At 37.3% G+C, this 18,841-nt stretch overlaps 1 protein-coding gene across 2 annotated transcripts; it reads left to right on the plus strand.

Annotated features, from left to right (window-relative positions):
- The first annotated feature begins 321 nt into the window (after positions 1-321).
- Positions 322-18,429, plus strand: LOC103710007 (Lycopene beta/epsilon cyclase protein). 2 transcript variants are annotated; one of them, XM_008795567.6, is made up of 18 exons: positions 322-677; positions 2,163-2,280; positions 2,722-2,909; positions 3,003-3,110; positions 3,223-3,287; positions 4,197-4,302; positions 6,789-6,872; positions 9,951-10,097; positions 10,440-10,568; positions 11,471-11,538; positions 14,375-14,408; positions 14,474-14,558; positions 14,960-15,027; positions 15,102-15,215; positions 15,310-15,345; positions 15,550-15,636; positions 17,876-17,967; positions 18,081-18,429. In XM_008795567.6, exons 1-18 carry the CDS (start codon positions 516-518, stop codon positions 18,181-18,183), a joined length of 1,794 nt encoding a protein of 597 aa, XP_008793789.1. In that variant the 5' UTR covers positions 322-515; the 3' UTR covers positions 18,184-18,429. The 2 variants fall into 2 exon arrangements, with proteins under 2 accessions (XP_008793789.1, XP_088563444.1); XM_088707318.2 differs by having other exon boundaries at positions 335-677; positions 2,200-2,280.
- Positions 18,430-18,841: the final 412 nt, after the last annotated feature.

Below are 18,841 nucleotides of genomic sequence, written 5' to 3' on the forward strand. Positions count from 1 at the left end.
TTGTCTTCATGATGATTACTTCAAAACAAACATTTAAATCACTTGCCTCCTAGCATAAATTAGTTTATCCTATTCAATTGATCATCACATTCTTTGTTGTCCTCACGTACTGATCTTGCATCACATTTTCTTGAACTTCATCATCAGATAAAAGGGACGAAAAAAATCAAATCTAAAGCAGAAAAGAAATAAGAGGCATCATCTAAATTTAGCATTATATTAAATTATATCATCTCTTTTTTCCCGTTCCAGGCTTCTTGCGATGCTAACTCTAATGATTCTTGCACCAAAATATAATAATAAAAACGCCAACGCTCCATTAATTCCAACCGTTATCCAAAAAACGCCTCCAGGCCTGAGACATGTAGATGGCCTGGGAATGGCCCTCCTAAGGACACGATGGTGTATAACTGCTGAGGAATGCGAGTCCACCACTGGAGGAAGAGGAATTGCTTGCAAAAACTGAAGCCAAGGCTGTGTTCTTGGCAGAACCACCTCAAGATCTAGGCATCGCAATGCTGCTCCAACTCCAACAGGCCGCGACGGTCCCTGGGCGTCCTTCTTGTCCCTTCTCCCCTCCAAATGGGCTGAGGACGAGGAGAGGAGGAATTCCACGCGGGAAACCATCCACTGCTACTGTTCTGTGTCCACGAGCCGCGCTTCCTTCAAGAACCCAAGTAACATATATATCCCCTTCCTTTCTCTCTCCCCTACGTTTTTCAAGAACCTAAGTATAAATCGTTGTGAGCTTGCGAACGTTTTTCTCAAATTAATCGAATGAAAGAGGGTGAACATGAGTAAGCTAAAAAAACCCGTCCTATATATTTCGTTTCTACTTTCTACGCATTCGGCCATCTTTGGGAAAAGTGTAGCGTAGTTTATCTTTCGTTTTTTGTTTTGTTTTGTTTTTGTTTAGATTTCCAACGATCGTTTATGGCCGACTTATGAGCAACAATTCTTGTACCATCTGTGTTATGTGAATCTTGCTCTCTTGGTAGTTGGTACTGACCCAAGAAAGGTCCAGTCTTGAAATAGGTTATTTCTTTAAATCGTCTCTCGTGGAGTCTATTCATGTTTTCTTTGGTCGTGCGTTTTGTTTTATTTTTTTCCCTGTTCATTGGTGTTTTTCGAAATTTAAGTTTCAGTTTCCAAGCTTGTTTCACGTGGCTTGGGATCCGAAACGTGTTGCCAAAATAAAGCTTTTCTCCTAAAAAGAAAACGGTTCTGACAAGTTGTTGGCTGTTTTCTTGGATTTTGACAAAACCTAAGTTCGATTTGTTCTTGGTTAAATGATGAATAAACCGTACCGAACTTGTCTCACATTCTGATTTGGAAGTGCTGGCACAAATGCTTTGTTCTAATCAAGAGTCAAACCATTACTTGTATCCAATGCCCGGAATCTGAGTAATTAATTGATTTTTTCTGACCTATTTTAAAGGAGCAGGAAATGGCACATCAAACACCCAACAGGCAAATTGGGAACCCTAACTTTGAGGGCTGCCAATGGGGTCACTGTTAAGACTAGTGATAGCAATCTAGCCTGCTTTTGATTTAAAGGATTACGTTCTGTTGTTTGAATTCTATTACATGTAGATGATTAGTAGCTTCGCGGTGGAAGAGGAGCCCAGCATTCAACTTTCTATTTAGTATAGAGAGGAAATTAGCTTTTCAGTCGAATATCGCACGAGACAAATCCAATCTTATTCTTCCTCTTCTCATATGTGCTCTTATATTCCTCTTTTTCTAATCTCAACATTTTTGTCAGAAACAATGATTTATGGGAAGGATCCTTGGAGAGAAAGGAGTAAATCCAAGCTATCCAATACTATTGCTATAATGTTCTTCTGTTTAACTTGCAAATTTTTGCATAGGGTACTTATTTGGTTTTAGAATTCAGAATGGTGAAAAAACTCTAGGTTGATAATTTTATGTCCATTGTTAAAAATTGTATCGACATTTTGTCTTAGCCTTGACTTCAAGAAATGTATGTAAAGTAGTTTAATCATACCAATTTTCTACTTGTGAGGTTTGTATCTCGATCTAATTTGTGTTTTTAATCATACCAATTTTCTTTTACTATTTTCAAGTTCTCTTGTTTTCTTTTTATTTCCCAGTGTTTAATATGAGGTTGAAACTAAAATAAACATGTAACCAACTTGCAGAGGATAATGGAAAAGATTTCTTCGAATGATGATGTAGGTGGAGCTGGGGGAGCTAGCTCATACAATGCTTTGAAGAGATTGGATCAATTATGGTCAAGTATTTGTGCTGCTCCACTAGGTAAGATTGGAATTTGCTATATCAGTATTGCCAATGTTGTTGTTTCAAGTGCTATACGTTATAATATGTGTGCATGTATTAAACTGAAGATATGTACATTTGCAATTAGAGAAATGATCCATCACTTCATGATTTTAACTACTGAGGATGTGTGCCATAGTTATGAGCATTATAAGTTTTCCATCATGTAAAACCAGCCTGGAAAAGTTCTTAAGTTTGTTTAACTTCTAATTAAATTTTTTAATGGACCAAGGATGTCATAAATGATCTCCTAAGGGATCATGAGATGTGGCACCATCTGTAATATGACTGACATTCTGCTTTTGCACTCTTGTTGCAGAAAAAAAAAAGTAAAAATACGTATATAAGTGTAGATACAGAAAGTCAGTTTTTTTCAGGAGATATCTAACAATCAGTTTCATATGAACTTGTCTGTTGCAGACACAGGAGAAGTTCCTGAAGTTGTATCTCGAATTTTTAGTTCATCCAGGCAATTTGATGAGGATAACAGCCTTAACTGTGGGTTTGATGTATTGGTTTGTGGTGGCACTTTAGGTATCTTTGTTGCCACAACACTCATTTCCAAAGGCTTGCGAGTTGGGATTGTCGAAAGGAACCTGCTCAAGGGGGTGCTTTTATACTCCTTATGCTATTTAGTGACTTGTTAATCTGATATCATCTCTCTTATCAAATATTAATATGGTTTCCTTTTCTCTCAATAGAGAGAACAGGAGTGGAACATCTCGAGAAAAGAGCTTATGGAACTTGTTCAAGTTGGCATTCTGTCAGAAGAAGAAATTGAAGAGATTATTGCAATTACATTCAACCCTGTAGGTTTCTAAAATCATTAGTGGCTTTATGCTGACTGGTCCGTTCTCTGATGTGATCAGCTCTTATCTTCATTTAGTGATATTGTTGTTCCTCTTTTTGCTCGCTGTGCAGAATAGATGTGGATTTGAGAAGAAAGGTGATATCTGGGTGAAGGATATTCTTAATCTTGGAGTTTCGTAAGTTAATATACTGTTGACTTTGTTATTTCATGTTTCTCATTTCTTAAAGTGATTTTATTACATCCAAGGATCAACATACAATTGTTGCAGGATTTAAAATTCTATTATACATAAAACATGCCCTTATTGCCCCCGCTTCTTCTTTTCAGAAAACTATTAGAATTAGTAATAAGATGTCTGAAGAGAGGAATTAGCCTATATGGAAATTGTGAGCTAAGATTTGAAAATTCAAATCTTTTCAGAGGACATATATTTTCCAGAACTCTAATGACTTACAGATTGGATAAGGCTTGGTGTGGTCTTGGTTGATAAACAAAGTAGATAATAAACTTTCATATATATAATTATATAATCTGAGTAAAGAAACAAACTTAAAACTGCATAATGTAATACAACAAGCATTTCAAAATTATTAGTGCAAAGTCTTAATTCAATATAATACGTCAAGTTTGTAGGGGCAGGCAATTACCAAAGCTATGAACTGTATCATGTGGTTTTGGTTCCAAATCACTTCAAGATTATAAGATCGATGGCTGAAACCGTGAGCATGAAGTACATATATTTTGGTAGAGGAAAAGTTTACAATGAGCACCTTTTCATCTTGGTTGGCACTCTGAAGTTGAAATTTTGAAGGTTCTTGAAAGGATGATATCAACTTTTGTGGTTTATTTAGTGACTTTTCCTTATAACTAAATGTGTGAATGCTATTTAAATATTGCATGCATTTAATTATGTAATGCATCCACCTGTTTTCTGAAATGGTACCCATAATGTAAAAGTAAAGGCTCTCTTTCTGAGATTTGTTAAAGATTTTATATGTTAAGTACAATAGAAAAGAGAAATAGATAAATAGAAGATATGAACACAGGGTAATCATGCCATGTGATTTCCACTCTATGGGTGCAGGCCAGCTAAGCTTTTGGAGATTATGAAGAAACGTTTTGTTTCCTTAGGTGGAATAGTTTTTGAGGGCAAATGTTTGTCTAGTATACGCATTTATAATGATGCAGCGGTAAGTCAACCATTTCCCATGCATTTCAATTGTAATAATATATTTTTGATCCATCAATATTTGAATTTTTACTATTTAAAGCAGCACGGCTATAATTTTGATTGCCACTATTTGCAGTACTTTCTTCATGTGATTTTGAACTTTGTATACAATATTTCTAGATTTTAAAAATGTCAATTTTGCTCATTGCCACGTATGTGGGTTCTCTTATTCTTGATGCACATTATTTATCTCTACAACAGGACTCAACCTTTAGACCATATCGTTGTTACTAATCTCTCCATACTTCTATTTGATTTATGAAATAATGAAATAAATTTTGTCATGATATCTTATGGCCATCAACCTTCAATACATTTAATTTCCATTTACATTCTGTTTTTCTTTTACTAATTTTCCCCCTTATCTTACAAGGCTTACTTCTGTAGTCCCATGTAATCACTAGCTTAAGTAGCATTTGCAGCTTCGATCTCCTTCGATGATCCATGGTAGAGTCAAGTGAGCAAATGCAACTCTCAGAGCTATGAAGATTGGGAAAATGCTAAATAGTGATGTAGCAAATAGAGCACGGGGAATTAGTAAAGTAGCACAAGAGGGTATTAGATGTACAAGGTCGTACAGGATGTGGTTAGGTGTATAAAATCAACCGCAAGTTGGTGATACTTAGTAGTGGCCAACCATAAAACGGATGAACCAAGGTTTGCCATTTCGATACCAGACCCCATGCTGGTAGCATCCTATTACAATATTAGTACGCCTGGTGTGATATCCAATTTGGTGTACCGAGTGTTGGTATGCTTTCTGTACCATGTACTAGTTCGGTACTGGTATGGTACGGTACGATCAATACGCACCGATATCGATTGGCACGGCAAACCTTGGGATGAAGTTCCACTGATGTACCAACATGTGGTATTGATGAAGCAAGCATGATTAATTTATTCAAGGTGCAATGTTATTCTGCATATATCCCTTAAGGAAGAAAAAAGAATACTATGTAAGTAACCAAGGTTTTATCACAAGTTGATGATGAAGATGTCTTATATGTGCAAAATCGGACGCATCATAACCAATTATAATCTTTTGTTAGTATAAAACACTAATACTGTGATGTCACTAGAGGAGCACTTTATGTAAGTATGAGCACTTAACTACACAAAGTAATCCTACTTAGCCTATGATAGCTTGGTTGGTTGACAAAACACAATTGTAAGAGCATAGAAGGCTGAACGCTGAGTGACAGGCTGCATGTAGATCTAATATGGTGAAGCTATGCATACTCCATGTCCAATTTATCAGGGTGAACTACAAAATCAACAACAACAACAATTATTGTCTGGTGTGGTCATCTGCATTTCAGGGTTTATAATTGATAATGTGTTTTTGGTGAAATTTTCTCCAACTAGATAAGCTTTGCAGCATTACATAGACCATGTAAATATTGTTGTATATATAGAAATGCTTGCTGCCAATAGAGAATTTCTTTATAGGAAGAGTGACAAGATCCCTACTATGTGTCTAATGATGGGTGTTCAGTTTCTCAACCAAAACTACTTGACTCTTGAGGTGCTACATTGCCTCAATATAGGTACTAGACCCTTGAAGGATATGAATGACTATCCAGAGAGCATAAAACTATGGAGAGCAAGAACCAAGGCTTAAATAAGAAAATAAACTGGGTACCATGTATGCGTTGGGATAATGTGGAACAGGCTTATCATCCTTCTGAGATAAAACAAGTGGCTGGGGGGGGGGGGGATGCATTAGAAAAACATAGTATAACTCTCATTAGGAACACTCAGTGTATTATAGAAGTCTTCCTATGCCTGCAGGTAATGATGATAAGTGTGCATGATTGTAGGTCATTTAGGAGGGTCACCCTAAAGCAAGAGGAGAAGGATTGAAGGAAGCTGGAGGAGTGTTATAGGGTGAGAAGAAAGAAGAAAGGCCCCAAGTGGATTCATGGTGTCATGCCCCAAATCCGGGACATAACACGGCCATGCTACCAAGAGGTACAACTTACAATAACACAAAGCCAACAATCATAATCTCAAATAAAATAACAGTCCAAATCCATGAATCAGGCCTTCACACATCGAGTAGAATAACAATGGAATAATGATCAGTCAGATTAGTAAATGAGAAAATAAATCTTGAGAAAAGGCAGAATAGTAGGGCACTTCCTCAATAAGGTTCCATGCCTTGAGATTCATGATAGGCAAGCAGTTTGACCATGACGAAGGGGGAGAGCTTTTCTATGTTCTTTATCTTAAGAATTATACCCAGTGGCGATCTATATGTTGAAATAATAACTGTTATGCTCATGCTTATACATTTCCAAATTTTGAATGTTAATTTGTTGCATTAATTTCCTGTATCCTGCCTATTCTCGAATTTCTCTACTTAATTAACTCTCATGCCTTTTAAAACATTTTATAAGTATCTTTTACTTCATCAGATAGTAATATGTTGATTATAATCCTCAGGTTTTGCAGTTTGCTGACGGCGATGTTTTGTCATCACGTCTGGTTGTTGATTCAATGGGTAATTTCTCTCCTGTGGTGAAACAGGTGAATTTTTTCAGATGCTTACATCTTGATGGAATTATGAATGTCAATTTCCAACCTTCGTAAGATGACATGTCACCATAAAATTTTGTACATGGCAATCAGTTCTTATATTCATAGAGAAGATTTCGAGTTCTTAGATTTAAATTCTTTATATTTGTTTTTACTTTAGGCGTAACCTTTCCATGCAATTATTTGTTGCAGTGGGCCACATTGCAGAAGTGGCTTGTTTTGAAAGTATATAGAAGCTTGTAGGACTTGACTGTTTCAAATCTTGTAGTGCATGGGAGCTTACTCTTAGGAAGGACTGATCCATGTGCTATCAAAGCCTAAAAATCTAAGGACACGGAAGCTAAGTTTTCAGGAAGCACTCAGAGGTTTCTTATGTGATAGTTGTGACATTGTCTGTTTTTGGCAACTAGGATTTTCTCCTCATAATTAACCCTTGATGAATGTAGATTGGTCTTGGGTGTTGAATTCTCTTGGTATGACCTTCAGATGCCAAAACCCTAGACACCTCATTGCAAGAATCGCTGAACCGGTACCGATAGGCGTACCGTTCGGCCACTAGACCGGTTCGGCCGGTACCAAACTGGCTAAAAAGGTCACAACGCGCATGGCGTGGCTGTGGCATTTGCGCTATGGTAGATCGAATCGGACTTGGTGTGGGTTCGCACCGAGTCCTGGCCGAACTGGACGGAACCGGTCTGGTTCCATCCGGTTCGCTCTTGTACTGGCCAGTTCCGGCTTGTTAGGGGCGGAAATCGTTTTCTATGCCCGAACCAACCCGGTCAGAGATTAGACTGGTTCGGTACAGGATGAATCGGTCGGTACGAGCTAGTTCAACATTCTTTACCTCATTGTATATTTTCTCATACAATAGGCCTGAAATTTTCTAGATTTCTGTACCATAAGTGGCATATATACTCATTGCGATTAGTTTATGAACATTCAAGCAACCATGCCTCTATTGCCTTGAAATTACTCAATTATTCAAAAAGTTGTTTTCATGGACTATCGATCAAGTGTCTTATTTATCCAAGAAAAATAATTTCGAGATAATACATTCTACGTCCTTTGAAACTCAGATAATCATCTTTAATTTGTTTGAATTGGATGAGTCAGATACTGAAAAGACTAGTCTTGCTGCTTCTTGGAGGAATAGAAAGTCTCCAATTTTAGCCTTGTTTTCTAGAATCTAAATATGTAGCCTTGCAACAACAAGATTCCTTAAAGGATAGACAATAACACAATAAATAAAAGAAAATAAAAATGAGTTGTAGAGAAGATAGAAGATGAGAAAATAAGAAAATGTAGTGAGAATTGGGGACGTAATGAGTTTCACTCAAGATTTGTTGGAACGGTATTGGAGCTTGTACTGGCCGGCAATTGGTTTGGTACAGTACAGGTTCGTACTGTACTGTGTTGGAGCGTATTGAAACAGCTGTACCGTGTTGGAACGTACTGAAACATGGGGAGACGGAGAAGGAGAGGGAGGAAGAGAGAGGGAGAGAGGGGGGAGAGGAAGAAGGGGAGGGAGGGAGAGAAGGGGGGAAGCTGAGGCCTCCAAGCTCATCTAAGATTGAGAGGGAGACCAAGGCTGAGGTGTTCGACGACAGCTTCGCAAGGGGGAAGAGGCCGAAGGAGGCGGGAGAGAGAGAGAGAGGAAGTGAGGGCTTTGCAAGAGCTCAATGCAGCTTCGAGTCATCTGGATCCTGTGATGGGGACCGAGAGAAGGAGGGAGGGGGAGGCTTACCTTAGCGATCATCCAGTGGAGGCTTCGAGCATCTGGTGGAGAGAGTTCTCACGAGGTGAAGTGAGCGGGAGAAAGAGAGCCCTCGAAGGCTCTCAAAGCTTTGGTTCGAATCGGGGAGAGGCGATGAATTTTATAACCCGAAGTCCAGGTTTGGCATTGGTTTGGTTCGGTATGGTCCGAACCACATAGTTTAGGTTGGTTCGGCATTTCTTGTTTTTACTAGGTCATGTACACTTTATCAAAGGCTAGATTTCACCACGTATAATGCATGTGAGAGGAAGGTAGTGGGTGTGATCCTTCCATCTTTAGAGATTTTTTACTACTCTAATTGAAGACAAAGAGTTGGATGACATTTCGGTTTGTTGACAAGGTTGCACGCGCGCATGCACACACATCTGCGCTGCAACCATGTTTGAGGTGTGGATCGACCATGATGGTTAGCCAACTGACTACATTGCTCAGAAATGGCTAGTCGTTTATAACAGCCAGTATGCAAATTTCAGCCTGTATATGAGTCTGGAAGAGGCGTAAAAACTCTTTTTCATGGGAAATGACCTCACTGATTGCTAGTAAGCAGTAATACTTGAATAACAGGTAACATAAATCTCCTGTCCTCTGATTATGCATAAATTTGGAAGCAACCAGGTCTGAAATAATACTGAATTAATTGTGACTTTGAAGGGGTTTGGCTAATTCTGCAGTTTGATTTTTGAACTTCACTTTTCACTTCTAACTTCTTCAATAAAATAATATTTGTCATATACGTGTATGTTCCTCTCATGTTAGACATGATTGTTCACTATCTGCTATTTTCCTTGATTATTTTGATGTAGCTTACCTAGACCTTGGTCTAGATATTTCATCTCAGCAAAGAGTTACATTGGCAATTCCTATTCTCAAAGGTTGCCACTCCACTTGACATTGAAATAATAGTTTGTTCCTTTTTCTTCCAAGTTACGATATATACTATGCTCTCAGAGAAAAATGCGTGGATCTTAGTTGTTTTTTTTTATCAAGCAGAGATACTACTTTATTTGCATCAGAAAACAATTGGGTTACAGATGGCTATTATTCTTATAAGCTACCCCGTTTGAGGCGCCAATTGGAGATCTTGCATTAACAACAAAGATAAGCCTTGATAGAAATGATAGGTGAATAAGGATTCATGAAACCAACCCCACATGTTTGGGAAAAGACTTGTTGATTATGGTTGTGGTTTATATCTTTCCATGTACATGATAGAGATATATTTACAGTGTAAAATTGTATTTATTTCCTGACTCTGTTCTTTATTTATTAATTTTTTTCTTTTTATTGGTTTGTAGATAAGATCTGGCAGAAAGCCGGATGGGGTGTGCCTTGTTGTTGGCACTTGCTCTCGTGGTTTCAGTGAGAACTCATCAAGTGATATTATTTTCAGTAGTTCATCCGCGAAGAAGGTTCGAGATTCAGAAGTACAATACTTTTGGGAGGTAATTTCAGATTTAGTTTTAAAATAAACTTTATATAATAACCAGGGGAAGAAAGACATGTTTTTGTCTATATTCTTTCATGTTTGTCACTAAATGCTGATCCTAAATGTGATCCTGACTACTGGATGATTTTGCAAAAGAAAAAAAGGGGGTCATCTTGAAGTATATTTCTTCCTTGTTCCTATGTATTATGCTGATTTAACAAGGATGCATTTCTTCATATGTAAATTAGGGTGTCACTTCACCAATTTTATTAAGAAAGAATGATGCTTTATTTGATAGCTTCTTGTTCTACTTTGGTTGGTCCAGATGTTTCACAGTCTGATTTAGATAATTTTACAGGCTTTTCCTTCTGGTTCTGGTCCTACAGATCGGACAACTTACTTGTTCACTTATACTGATGCACATCTAGGGGCACCAAAGTTGGAAGAGCTACTAGAGGACTATTGGGATCTTTTACCAGCTTATCAGGTTAGTGCTCAATACTTTGCTCGATTCATTTAGTATGCTTATCCTTGTACGGTGTGGAGGAGACCTTAAGGTCTCCCATATTCTTTGAAGTCTTGTGATGTTCCTTTTCAATATAACCTGTGTCTAAAGTCTTTAAAGTTTGTTCTGGGTAGGTGTTTTCAGGCTCACATATAATTTATTTCATCTTTGAGTGTGTGTATATATATATATGATTTTGCGATCTGGCAATACAAATATACATGGTGAAGTACATCTGTCTGATCTCATGGTATTGAGGAGCAAATATAATTTTTCTGTGGCTTTACATGCAATTTAAAGTTAAAAAATTGATAGGTGGCTATTTGATGGACCGGCAAAAGACTGAGTTTGCATAAGCTGCTGAACTTGTCACAAGCGATGTAATGGTACATGCTTTCAAGGCATTTAGCAGAAGGCAATGACAACGGTTCAAGAATTTTAAGCAGCAAAGTTTTGCTATTATTTTATTCCAAAAAACCGAGTCGATGGCTTGACTGGGCAAATAATGGCCAATATTTCTGTTATATGGTACACCATGGTTTTGAGGAGGTTCCATAATTATGGAATATTGGTGTTTACATCTTGTGACCGAAGCATTGTGGACTTGAAAGTCAGTCCCTTTTCTAACGGCTATAGGTTTAATAGTATCATCATACCAATGATCTGGAGGAAGGTCATTTTCAGTAATGTAACTCAACAGTCAATTTATTACACTTTGACAATGAAGAAAGAATATGAGTCGCATATTAACATAAAGTCAATTTGTCATCATTTTTGGTTTCCAAATTAGCTTTATCTTTGTGAATTCGAATAATGCATTTTGTTTCCCTTCTATTCTTTCTATCCTGCCATTGACGTACATATATTATAATTTTCTCCAATAGGGTGTATCTCTTGACCAGTTGGAAATATTAAGAGTCATCTTTGGTATCTTCCCTACTTATCGAGACAGGTAAAGAACCAGATAGCTAGCATATTGGAACGGACATTATTGTTTTGATATTCTTAGTGTATAAGATATTCTTACACATTCATATATAGTTTATACATTGTTTTTGCTCGTATTGTCTGGACATACCGTGCATGAGGGCTTGTGCCTGTTATAACCATATAGGACAATTTTCACTATAATAGTAAAGAAATAAAGCATCGTGCATCTAATTTCTCAAATTTTATAAAATTCATGTCCAGGACACTTAGCCTGAGCTTCAAAATTTAGTTTCTTTCTGAAGCAAATCCCACCATTGGATTTGATTATTGCATCAAACATAACAAATTCTTACCCTTCTCTCCATCTATACTTTCTCACAGAAATTCTATTTACTGTCATCAGCAGATCATCACCAGAGATCCCAGATCCCAATTAAATCTTAGGGATTTGCATCAGATCTCCATGATTCCTCTGGTGATATCGGATTCATTGAAGTAACCACCCCTTCATTCTTCAAGTGGTTGACAGTAGTCAATGGTCTATTGCATTCATCTGAGCTTTTCTACTTCATGTTGGATTTGCCTTGGAAGGTTACTAATGGACTTTCATCTCTTTCAATGAAACTTCGGATCCTAGATTTACTTTAGTAAGAACAACCCTTTTCTTTGGGACTAATGTCATTCAGGGAACTAAAATTATCTCTCTTGCCCTGTTTTGCTTCCAGAGCTGATTGCTTATCTTTGCTTCCTAAGAGGACTAAATATGTAAGTGTGCATGCAAGGACACATGTATCTATGCACATATGTTAGGCTACTTGTTATTTGTGTATAAAGAAGGCAAACCTGAATTGAATTACCTAAAATACATCTAGTCTTTGTATCCTCTTCCATCTTACCTTTGCTTCTAGTGTTTTCACATCTATCCGACCCTTCATTAGAATTGCATAAACTCTTGCTCTTAAGATTAGGTTTCAGAGTTCTTCTCTGTCATTCATTTCAACCAAACCTTTTGAAATCCTTCTTACTACCTTCATCAATAGTATTAGGCATGCACCACTGCCTTCTCCCTTGTTGTACTCATGTTCCTCTCTATGCACATGCCATTTTAATCTGTTGAAATTTACCAATCCATTTCTCTCTATTTCAAAAATACATTCTCTGCTTGTGCTATTTCCAGACTTCCCAAACTTCCTTAATCAGTGAGAAGTTTTATGCCTTAGTACCCTCATCTTGGTATGCTCATCTTTTGCCTATTTACTTATTTTTCAAATAGTCTTGTTTGTGCAGCTTTCAGCTATAATTGTTATCTTGTATAGTTTTGCCTTGTCTCTCTCAATGTGACTGGCTATCACACAACACCATGGTAGCGCCTTTTACTTAATTTAACATCAATTAATTCTCAAACCGCTATTGGCCAGTTTGAATTGTTTGAATCTTCTTCAATAAAAAATAATTACATTTTTTTTGAAGATGGAAAATTGATTGTTATACCCACAATGGATAACCAATATTAGCTTAGTCTATCTGTACTAGCTTTGCTGGAGCTTGCATGCTACTCTTAGTGATCATAACAGGTTGATTATCTAGGAAAAAAAATATTCTGATTGTTATCCGATTGTTATTCGGCATTAGGTACAGCACAACATGTGCCTGGTCACTCCATCTTGGGTGAAATTAGCATTGCATGGACACAGATTCGAGACCCGGATTTGGACACATCCAACTATCTGACTTAGCAAGAGGGAAAAAGAGACATGGAAATTCATAGGATAAAATAAAATTTTAACTAAATTATATATTTATACTTTTAAATATTAAATATTAAAAGATATTGTTTGTTAAGATTGTCAATTTACATGTTTTTAATTCAAATGTCCTAATTAAGTGATTAACTTAAGAATTTAAGGAAAATAATATTTTACCTAGTCTCTAAAAGCAACAAATATTGACTCCCAATTTCAAATAGAGGTTCAAACTCATCGTTAGAGGAGATCAACTCTCTTCCAACCTATAAAATTGGCTGACAAAGTACTTCATTAGTATCCAAGTGTTTGATACATATCCGACTTGGATATGTATCCGGCATATTTTATTGGAGCTGAATGCAAGTGTCTAGGTAACACAGTCAAATCCTATTCTTATCACTCGGCCATCCTATTGTCTTATCACTTCTCTAGCACCCTATCTATTTTATGCCCTCTGATGCCACTACCTCATGTATGTGGAGTTAAAGTTTTCTACTAGGACTATGTACTAGCCCCTGCAATCCATTTAAAAAGCACAAGAACCATATAACACCTACATAGAGATTTTGCATGCTTAACTGACATATGTAGTGTGTGCACAATTTATATATCCACTTGTAGTTTGACATTGAAAAACATATTACCCCTACACAAGGATGTTGCTGAGTACCTGACATAGCTTGTAATGCACAGATTACATGTCCACGTGTAGCCTGACATTGCTGCAAACATATGACCAACTTGTTTAGCGCTTTCTCCTTTCATGTTTTCAGCATGCGGTGTTTGCAGACCCATGCATATAAGGGAGGTCATAGTATATTCAAGACATCATTTTGAATAAAAACCTTAAGTATTTATGCTGAGTTAATAGTGTAATTTGAGATGCAATCTGTAAGAAGCACATACTTAGCCTGTCATTGTGTATGAGACATCTGAATTCAGTGTTTCATTCATTGTACAACTTTTTCACTTTTTAAATTTATATTTCTTGCATCTTGATTCGTTGTGTATGTTCATCATAAGTCATGCCATGATCTTAGCTTAATAAGCTCCTAAATGAGAAACTATTGTGAATTCATTTTCTCTGAGATCTCCCTTGTTAATTGGTTACAGCCCACTGCCTGCAGCATTTGATCGTATCATACAGGTATTTTACATCATCCATAGTGAAACTTTCATCCTCTGTGGCTTTTCACTAATAGTTCAATGAAGGTTGGTGATGCCAGTGGTATCCAATCACCTGTTTCTTTTGGAGGTTTTGGGAGCATGACAAGACACCTAAGTCGGCTGTCGACAGGTATGCATGGCTAATGCTTACTATAGAAGCAGCACGTTTTCTAAATAAATGAATTTGTTCAATGAATAATAAAAGTTATGTGAGTCTGGATTTTTCAGTCAATTTTACAATCAGGAAAATAGGTATATATCTGCATCACCACAATTGGTGCGTACCCTTTTTTAATATAAACTGTGCAGTCTTTTTTAGAATGGCTTAGGATAGGTTATATTTGTAATTCGTTAATCGAGCTCCGTATGTTACCATGAAATAGAGCAAAGATTGTAAGTGTGATGAAGGTCAACAGAGTTATATGTTTTAGGCTCTATTAGATGCAGGCGCAGTTTTCATGCTATACAAAGTGTATTACAAAGACTGCACTCTGATGTTATTTCCATTCTTTTGGTTTGTTGGAGGTTAAGGTATATACGAAGCGGTCATGGGAAATTTCCTTGATGCTTATTCCTTGGGCTTGCTAAACCCTTATATGGTTTGTATTATATGGCTCAGTCCATTTACGTAAGTTCTGATGGATAGACCTCAGGTGAAGAATTTGATTTGCAGCCAAATTTAAGTGCATCATGGTTGTTTCAAAGAGCAATGTCAGCCAAGTCAGATACTGACGTATCATCAACTTTTATTAATGAGCTTCTTTATGTAAACTTCCAAGCTATGCAGGTAATGTTTCCACACACGATTCCTTATGACATTGTTTCTGCTTGTGTCTTTGTGATTAAAATTCTCTATTGGTATCTTAATTATATTTCGGCAGAGGCTTGGGGATTCAGTGCTTCGGCCATTTCTCCAGGTTCGAATCATAATCTTAGACTTGGTTGATCCATTGCTTGCTAGAAACTTTTGAGGTTCCCTTACTTCTGTAAGAGTATTAAAAAAGGTTATCATGTCAGTTCACTGCCTTAAATTTGAATAGGTACCATTGTTTATGGTAGCACTCGCTTGTGTTTTAAATTAATTGTTTTTTGAGGAATGTATTTATATGATGCCATAATAGGATGTGATACAATTTGGGCCTCTTGTGAAGACCTTGGGTTCAGTGATGTTAAACCAACCACAAATTTTGCCTTCAATATTCAAACAGGTGAACATATTTCATTTTTTAAAAACTAAATTTATCTTTTCCTAAATTTTCTCTTCTTTTGTTATTGAGTATTTTATTATCTTTTTAGCAACTGTAACTTTTTTTAAATTAAACTCCACATCATTTATTTTTATAAAATTGTGATTATTTGTATATGCTACTTGACATTATCACAGATGCTAGAGTTACAGCAGGAGATAAATTTGGTTCTCATTGATGGAGGTGCTTTTGCTATATGAATTATGTCTGCCTACTTTGTGATATAGGCAGTGTGCTGATCCCTTAATTACAGTAATAGGGAAGCCAAAGGATGTTCTTTCCTGTTGTTTCTCTTTTAACATTGATATACCAACTCCAAACTTCTGAGCAGGGCCGGCCCAACCTTTAGGCGACTTAGGCGGTCGCCTAAGGCCCCGGCCCAAATATGGCCCACCGCAGGAAAGGCCTCAAAGATAAATGAAAAGAAAAAAGGTCCCCATGTTAGTTCGTCTTAGGCCGGCCTACTGCAGGGAAGGCCTCAAAGACAAAACAGCCTTAGGCCCCCAAATACATTGGGCCGTTCCTGCTTCTGAGCATCACCAATGGTCTTGTCGCTGACCTGTAGAGCTGGTTCAGGGTTAACAATTTCCTGTCTGATGAATTACATTCTGTAACCCTCATTTCCTTCCCTCATACATTAACGGGTCCTAATGTGTCACATACATCAGTGCATATGCAATCAGTAACCCTCCACTGGTCATGTATTATTATACCACTGCTCGGCTTTAGCGTTTTATCCATTTCAAAATCTCCTTGTAAATGAATCCTTACATTACCTCATACACAATGCAAATGCAATCGGTAACCATCGACCAGTCATCTATTATAATACCACTGCTCAGCTGTTTATCATTTACCTATTTTAAAAGTTCTACCTTCTGAAAGTGATGCGTTCTGTATATCAGGAAAAATTTAGATGCAAAGTGGATAGTTCAGCCACTGAACTGAACCTAATCATTTAACTCTTTGAAGCATGTCTGTTCTCTCTTCTGTAGTCATTTGTACAGAGGAAACCTCCATGAATGATGTTCCCCAAGAACTTCACATTTGATGACATCAAAAAGTTCCCATAATTTCCTTACATCAATTGGGATTACTGAGCCAACTACCAAAAATCTGTCACCTGGCCAAAGATGACCATCCTAATCGCAAGCAGCAGGAGTGTCACTTGCACCCTTATCTATAGTTTCTGGAAAACAGTCTCCAATTAGCTGTTGATTCCAGTCAGGTTTGGGGACATTAACTAAAACATAATTTCTAGGGGAAAAAGAAACTAACATTGTGCTTCAAAGCAGTTAATGTTAAGGATAGAACTCCCTCAGTTGGTTCACCTGATAGTTTGTGATGTTTACTGTCAACTGGTCACCATCTATGCATTCATGAGATTTTTTTTATTTTAATTTTTTAAATAGAACGATGCTGCTAATCATGGACTGACAAAAGGGGATTCTATGCTTCCTCTGGTCCTTAATCACTGTGTGGGGAAGAATTTAACCCAGAGGTTTAGCATTGAGCGTCAAACAGAGATTATCTCACGAGGTTGCAGGTCAACAATGTTTGCTGTTATCCACTTGGAGGACATGACCTCAGTGGCGGCGGCAGACTCATTGCATGTGAGGTAATTTTTAAAGGACTCTCTGCTGTTCAAAGGATTAGAGGAGTCAGATGTATGTACATGTTTTGAAATTCTTTCAGATTGGCCTAACGCACAGGGCGATCCAGAACAAAGGCCTTTGCATCAAAGGGACACTGGTAGGCTGTTGAGGGGTAAAATGGTAGGAGCATTTAGTGAGCCCTTTCCATATAGCGATATGTGGTTGTTCATCATTGGGTATCAAGGCTGGTGCATAGGAGTAGCATGTTGACCTTGGTGAAATAAAAATATTGAACTCGTGCAAGTTTACACGGTCATACATGATAGAGCTAGTGAATGAGGTCAGCAGTGGAAGCTAGGTTCATTCATCTTCGGTTTCTTGAGTTTTATGACCAATTATCAACTCATTATCTATGAAGTGGCTATAGTAGGAAATTATGTATAATGAATTTTATCTGTTATTTAGAGAACGGTGATTTGCTTACGACCTTCTTCCCTTTCTTTGACATGGTTTCCATGATTGCATCTGTTTTCATATGTCAACAAATGGTTGCTTGGTTGTAACTTACGCTAGTGATATGTTTCTTTCTCCCGTATTTTCTTCAGGTTGGAGTTGGCGTTATTCTTGGCTGGTCTGTGCATTTTGTAATGCTCGGTCACTACACATTTCTTTCATGCTATGTTGGTCCTGTTATTAGGTAAAGTATCATGTATGGCAAGTTGCTAGCAGCTGCTACTTTTTGGTGTTCTTTACCCATAAAAAACGTACCTGCTATATTTTTGCTGACATACAAACGCTTTCTTGTCGAAGACCATGGATGGAATTTCTTCCACAAAAGAAGAAATATGAATGGAATCGGCATTTGGAAGCATGGAAGTATGGAGCTGGCTTAGATTACAAAGAAATGAAGTAAACAGCTTAAAGCAGAGAATTTTTATATGATATTCATAGTTAATCACTTAACTCCGGATCATATGTTTCTGTAGACATTGTTTTCTTAGCCCACATTTGGGCAATGAATACTCCACACCATGTCATAACCGATCTGTGATAGAGAATATCTTCAATCTATTTAGCACGTTGACCAATATGTCATGTAATATGGCATTTGAAATTGTAGCCTTTGTTGTTTTTAATAAAGAATAAGCGATCAGAATAAGTGTGCGTTTTCTTGATCCGTAAATATTCCAGAACTTTCACATTGACCCGGTTTTAAGTCATGCAACTAAATTTTTCTCAGTTTAGATTTGGTCAAGTTTAAAAAACTATGGGCATGTTGGATTGCATCATATCAAGTTGATTTATTTTTTTTGCTTTTTTACTTCGGAAAGTACAATAAATATTCATCACGACCTGGATTTAGAACCCAGAAACGAAGGCACCGACTGATATTCTTTCACTGTAGAGGCCAGATGTTGAATCATGCGATCGAGAGTAGGATGGGTCGGCCTATGTTGGGCCAGATCAAATTTGATTGGGTCAAGCCACGAAACTTGTCTCGCGAGTCCATCTCCTCCCGCCCACAACCCGACCCAAGCCAAATGATTTGGTTCGCAACTTGACAGAACCAA

The sequence above is a fragment of the Phoenix dactylifera genome, chromosome 11 (assembly GCF_051530095.1).
Source record: "Phoenix dactylifera cultivar Ajwa chromosome 11, Ajwa_hap1_PhDact_Kaust_v1.1, whole genome shotgun sequence".
NCBI lineage: Eukaryota > Viridiplantae > Streptophyta > Magnoliopsida > Arecales > Arecaceae > Phoenix > Phoenix dactylifera.

Excerpts from the sequence above, each read along its gene's own strand:
- LOC103710007 (XM_008795567.6), top strand. The coding sequence starts at position 516 with ATGCTGCTCCAACTCCAACAGGCCGCGACGGTCCCTGGGCGTCCTTCT. Across the intron at positions 15,637-17,875 it reads TGCCTTCAATATTCAAACAG|GTTGGAGTTGGCGTTATTCT; the intron begins GTGAACATATTT and ends TATTTTCTTCAG. Across the intron at positions 17,968-18,080 it reads TATGTTGGTCCTGTTATTAG|ACCATGGATGGAATTTCTTC; the intron begins GTAAAGTATCAT and ends TTCTTGTCGAAG.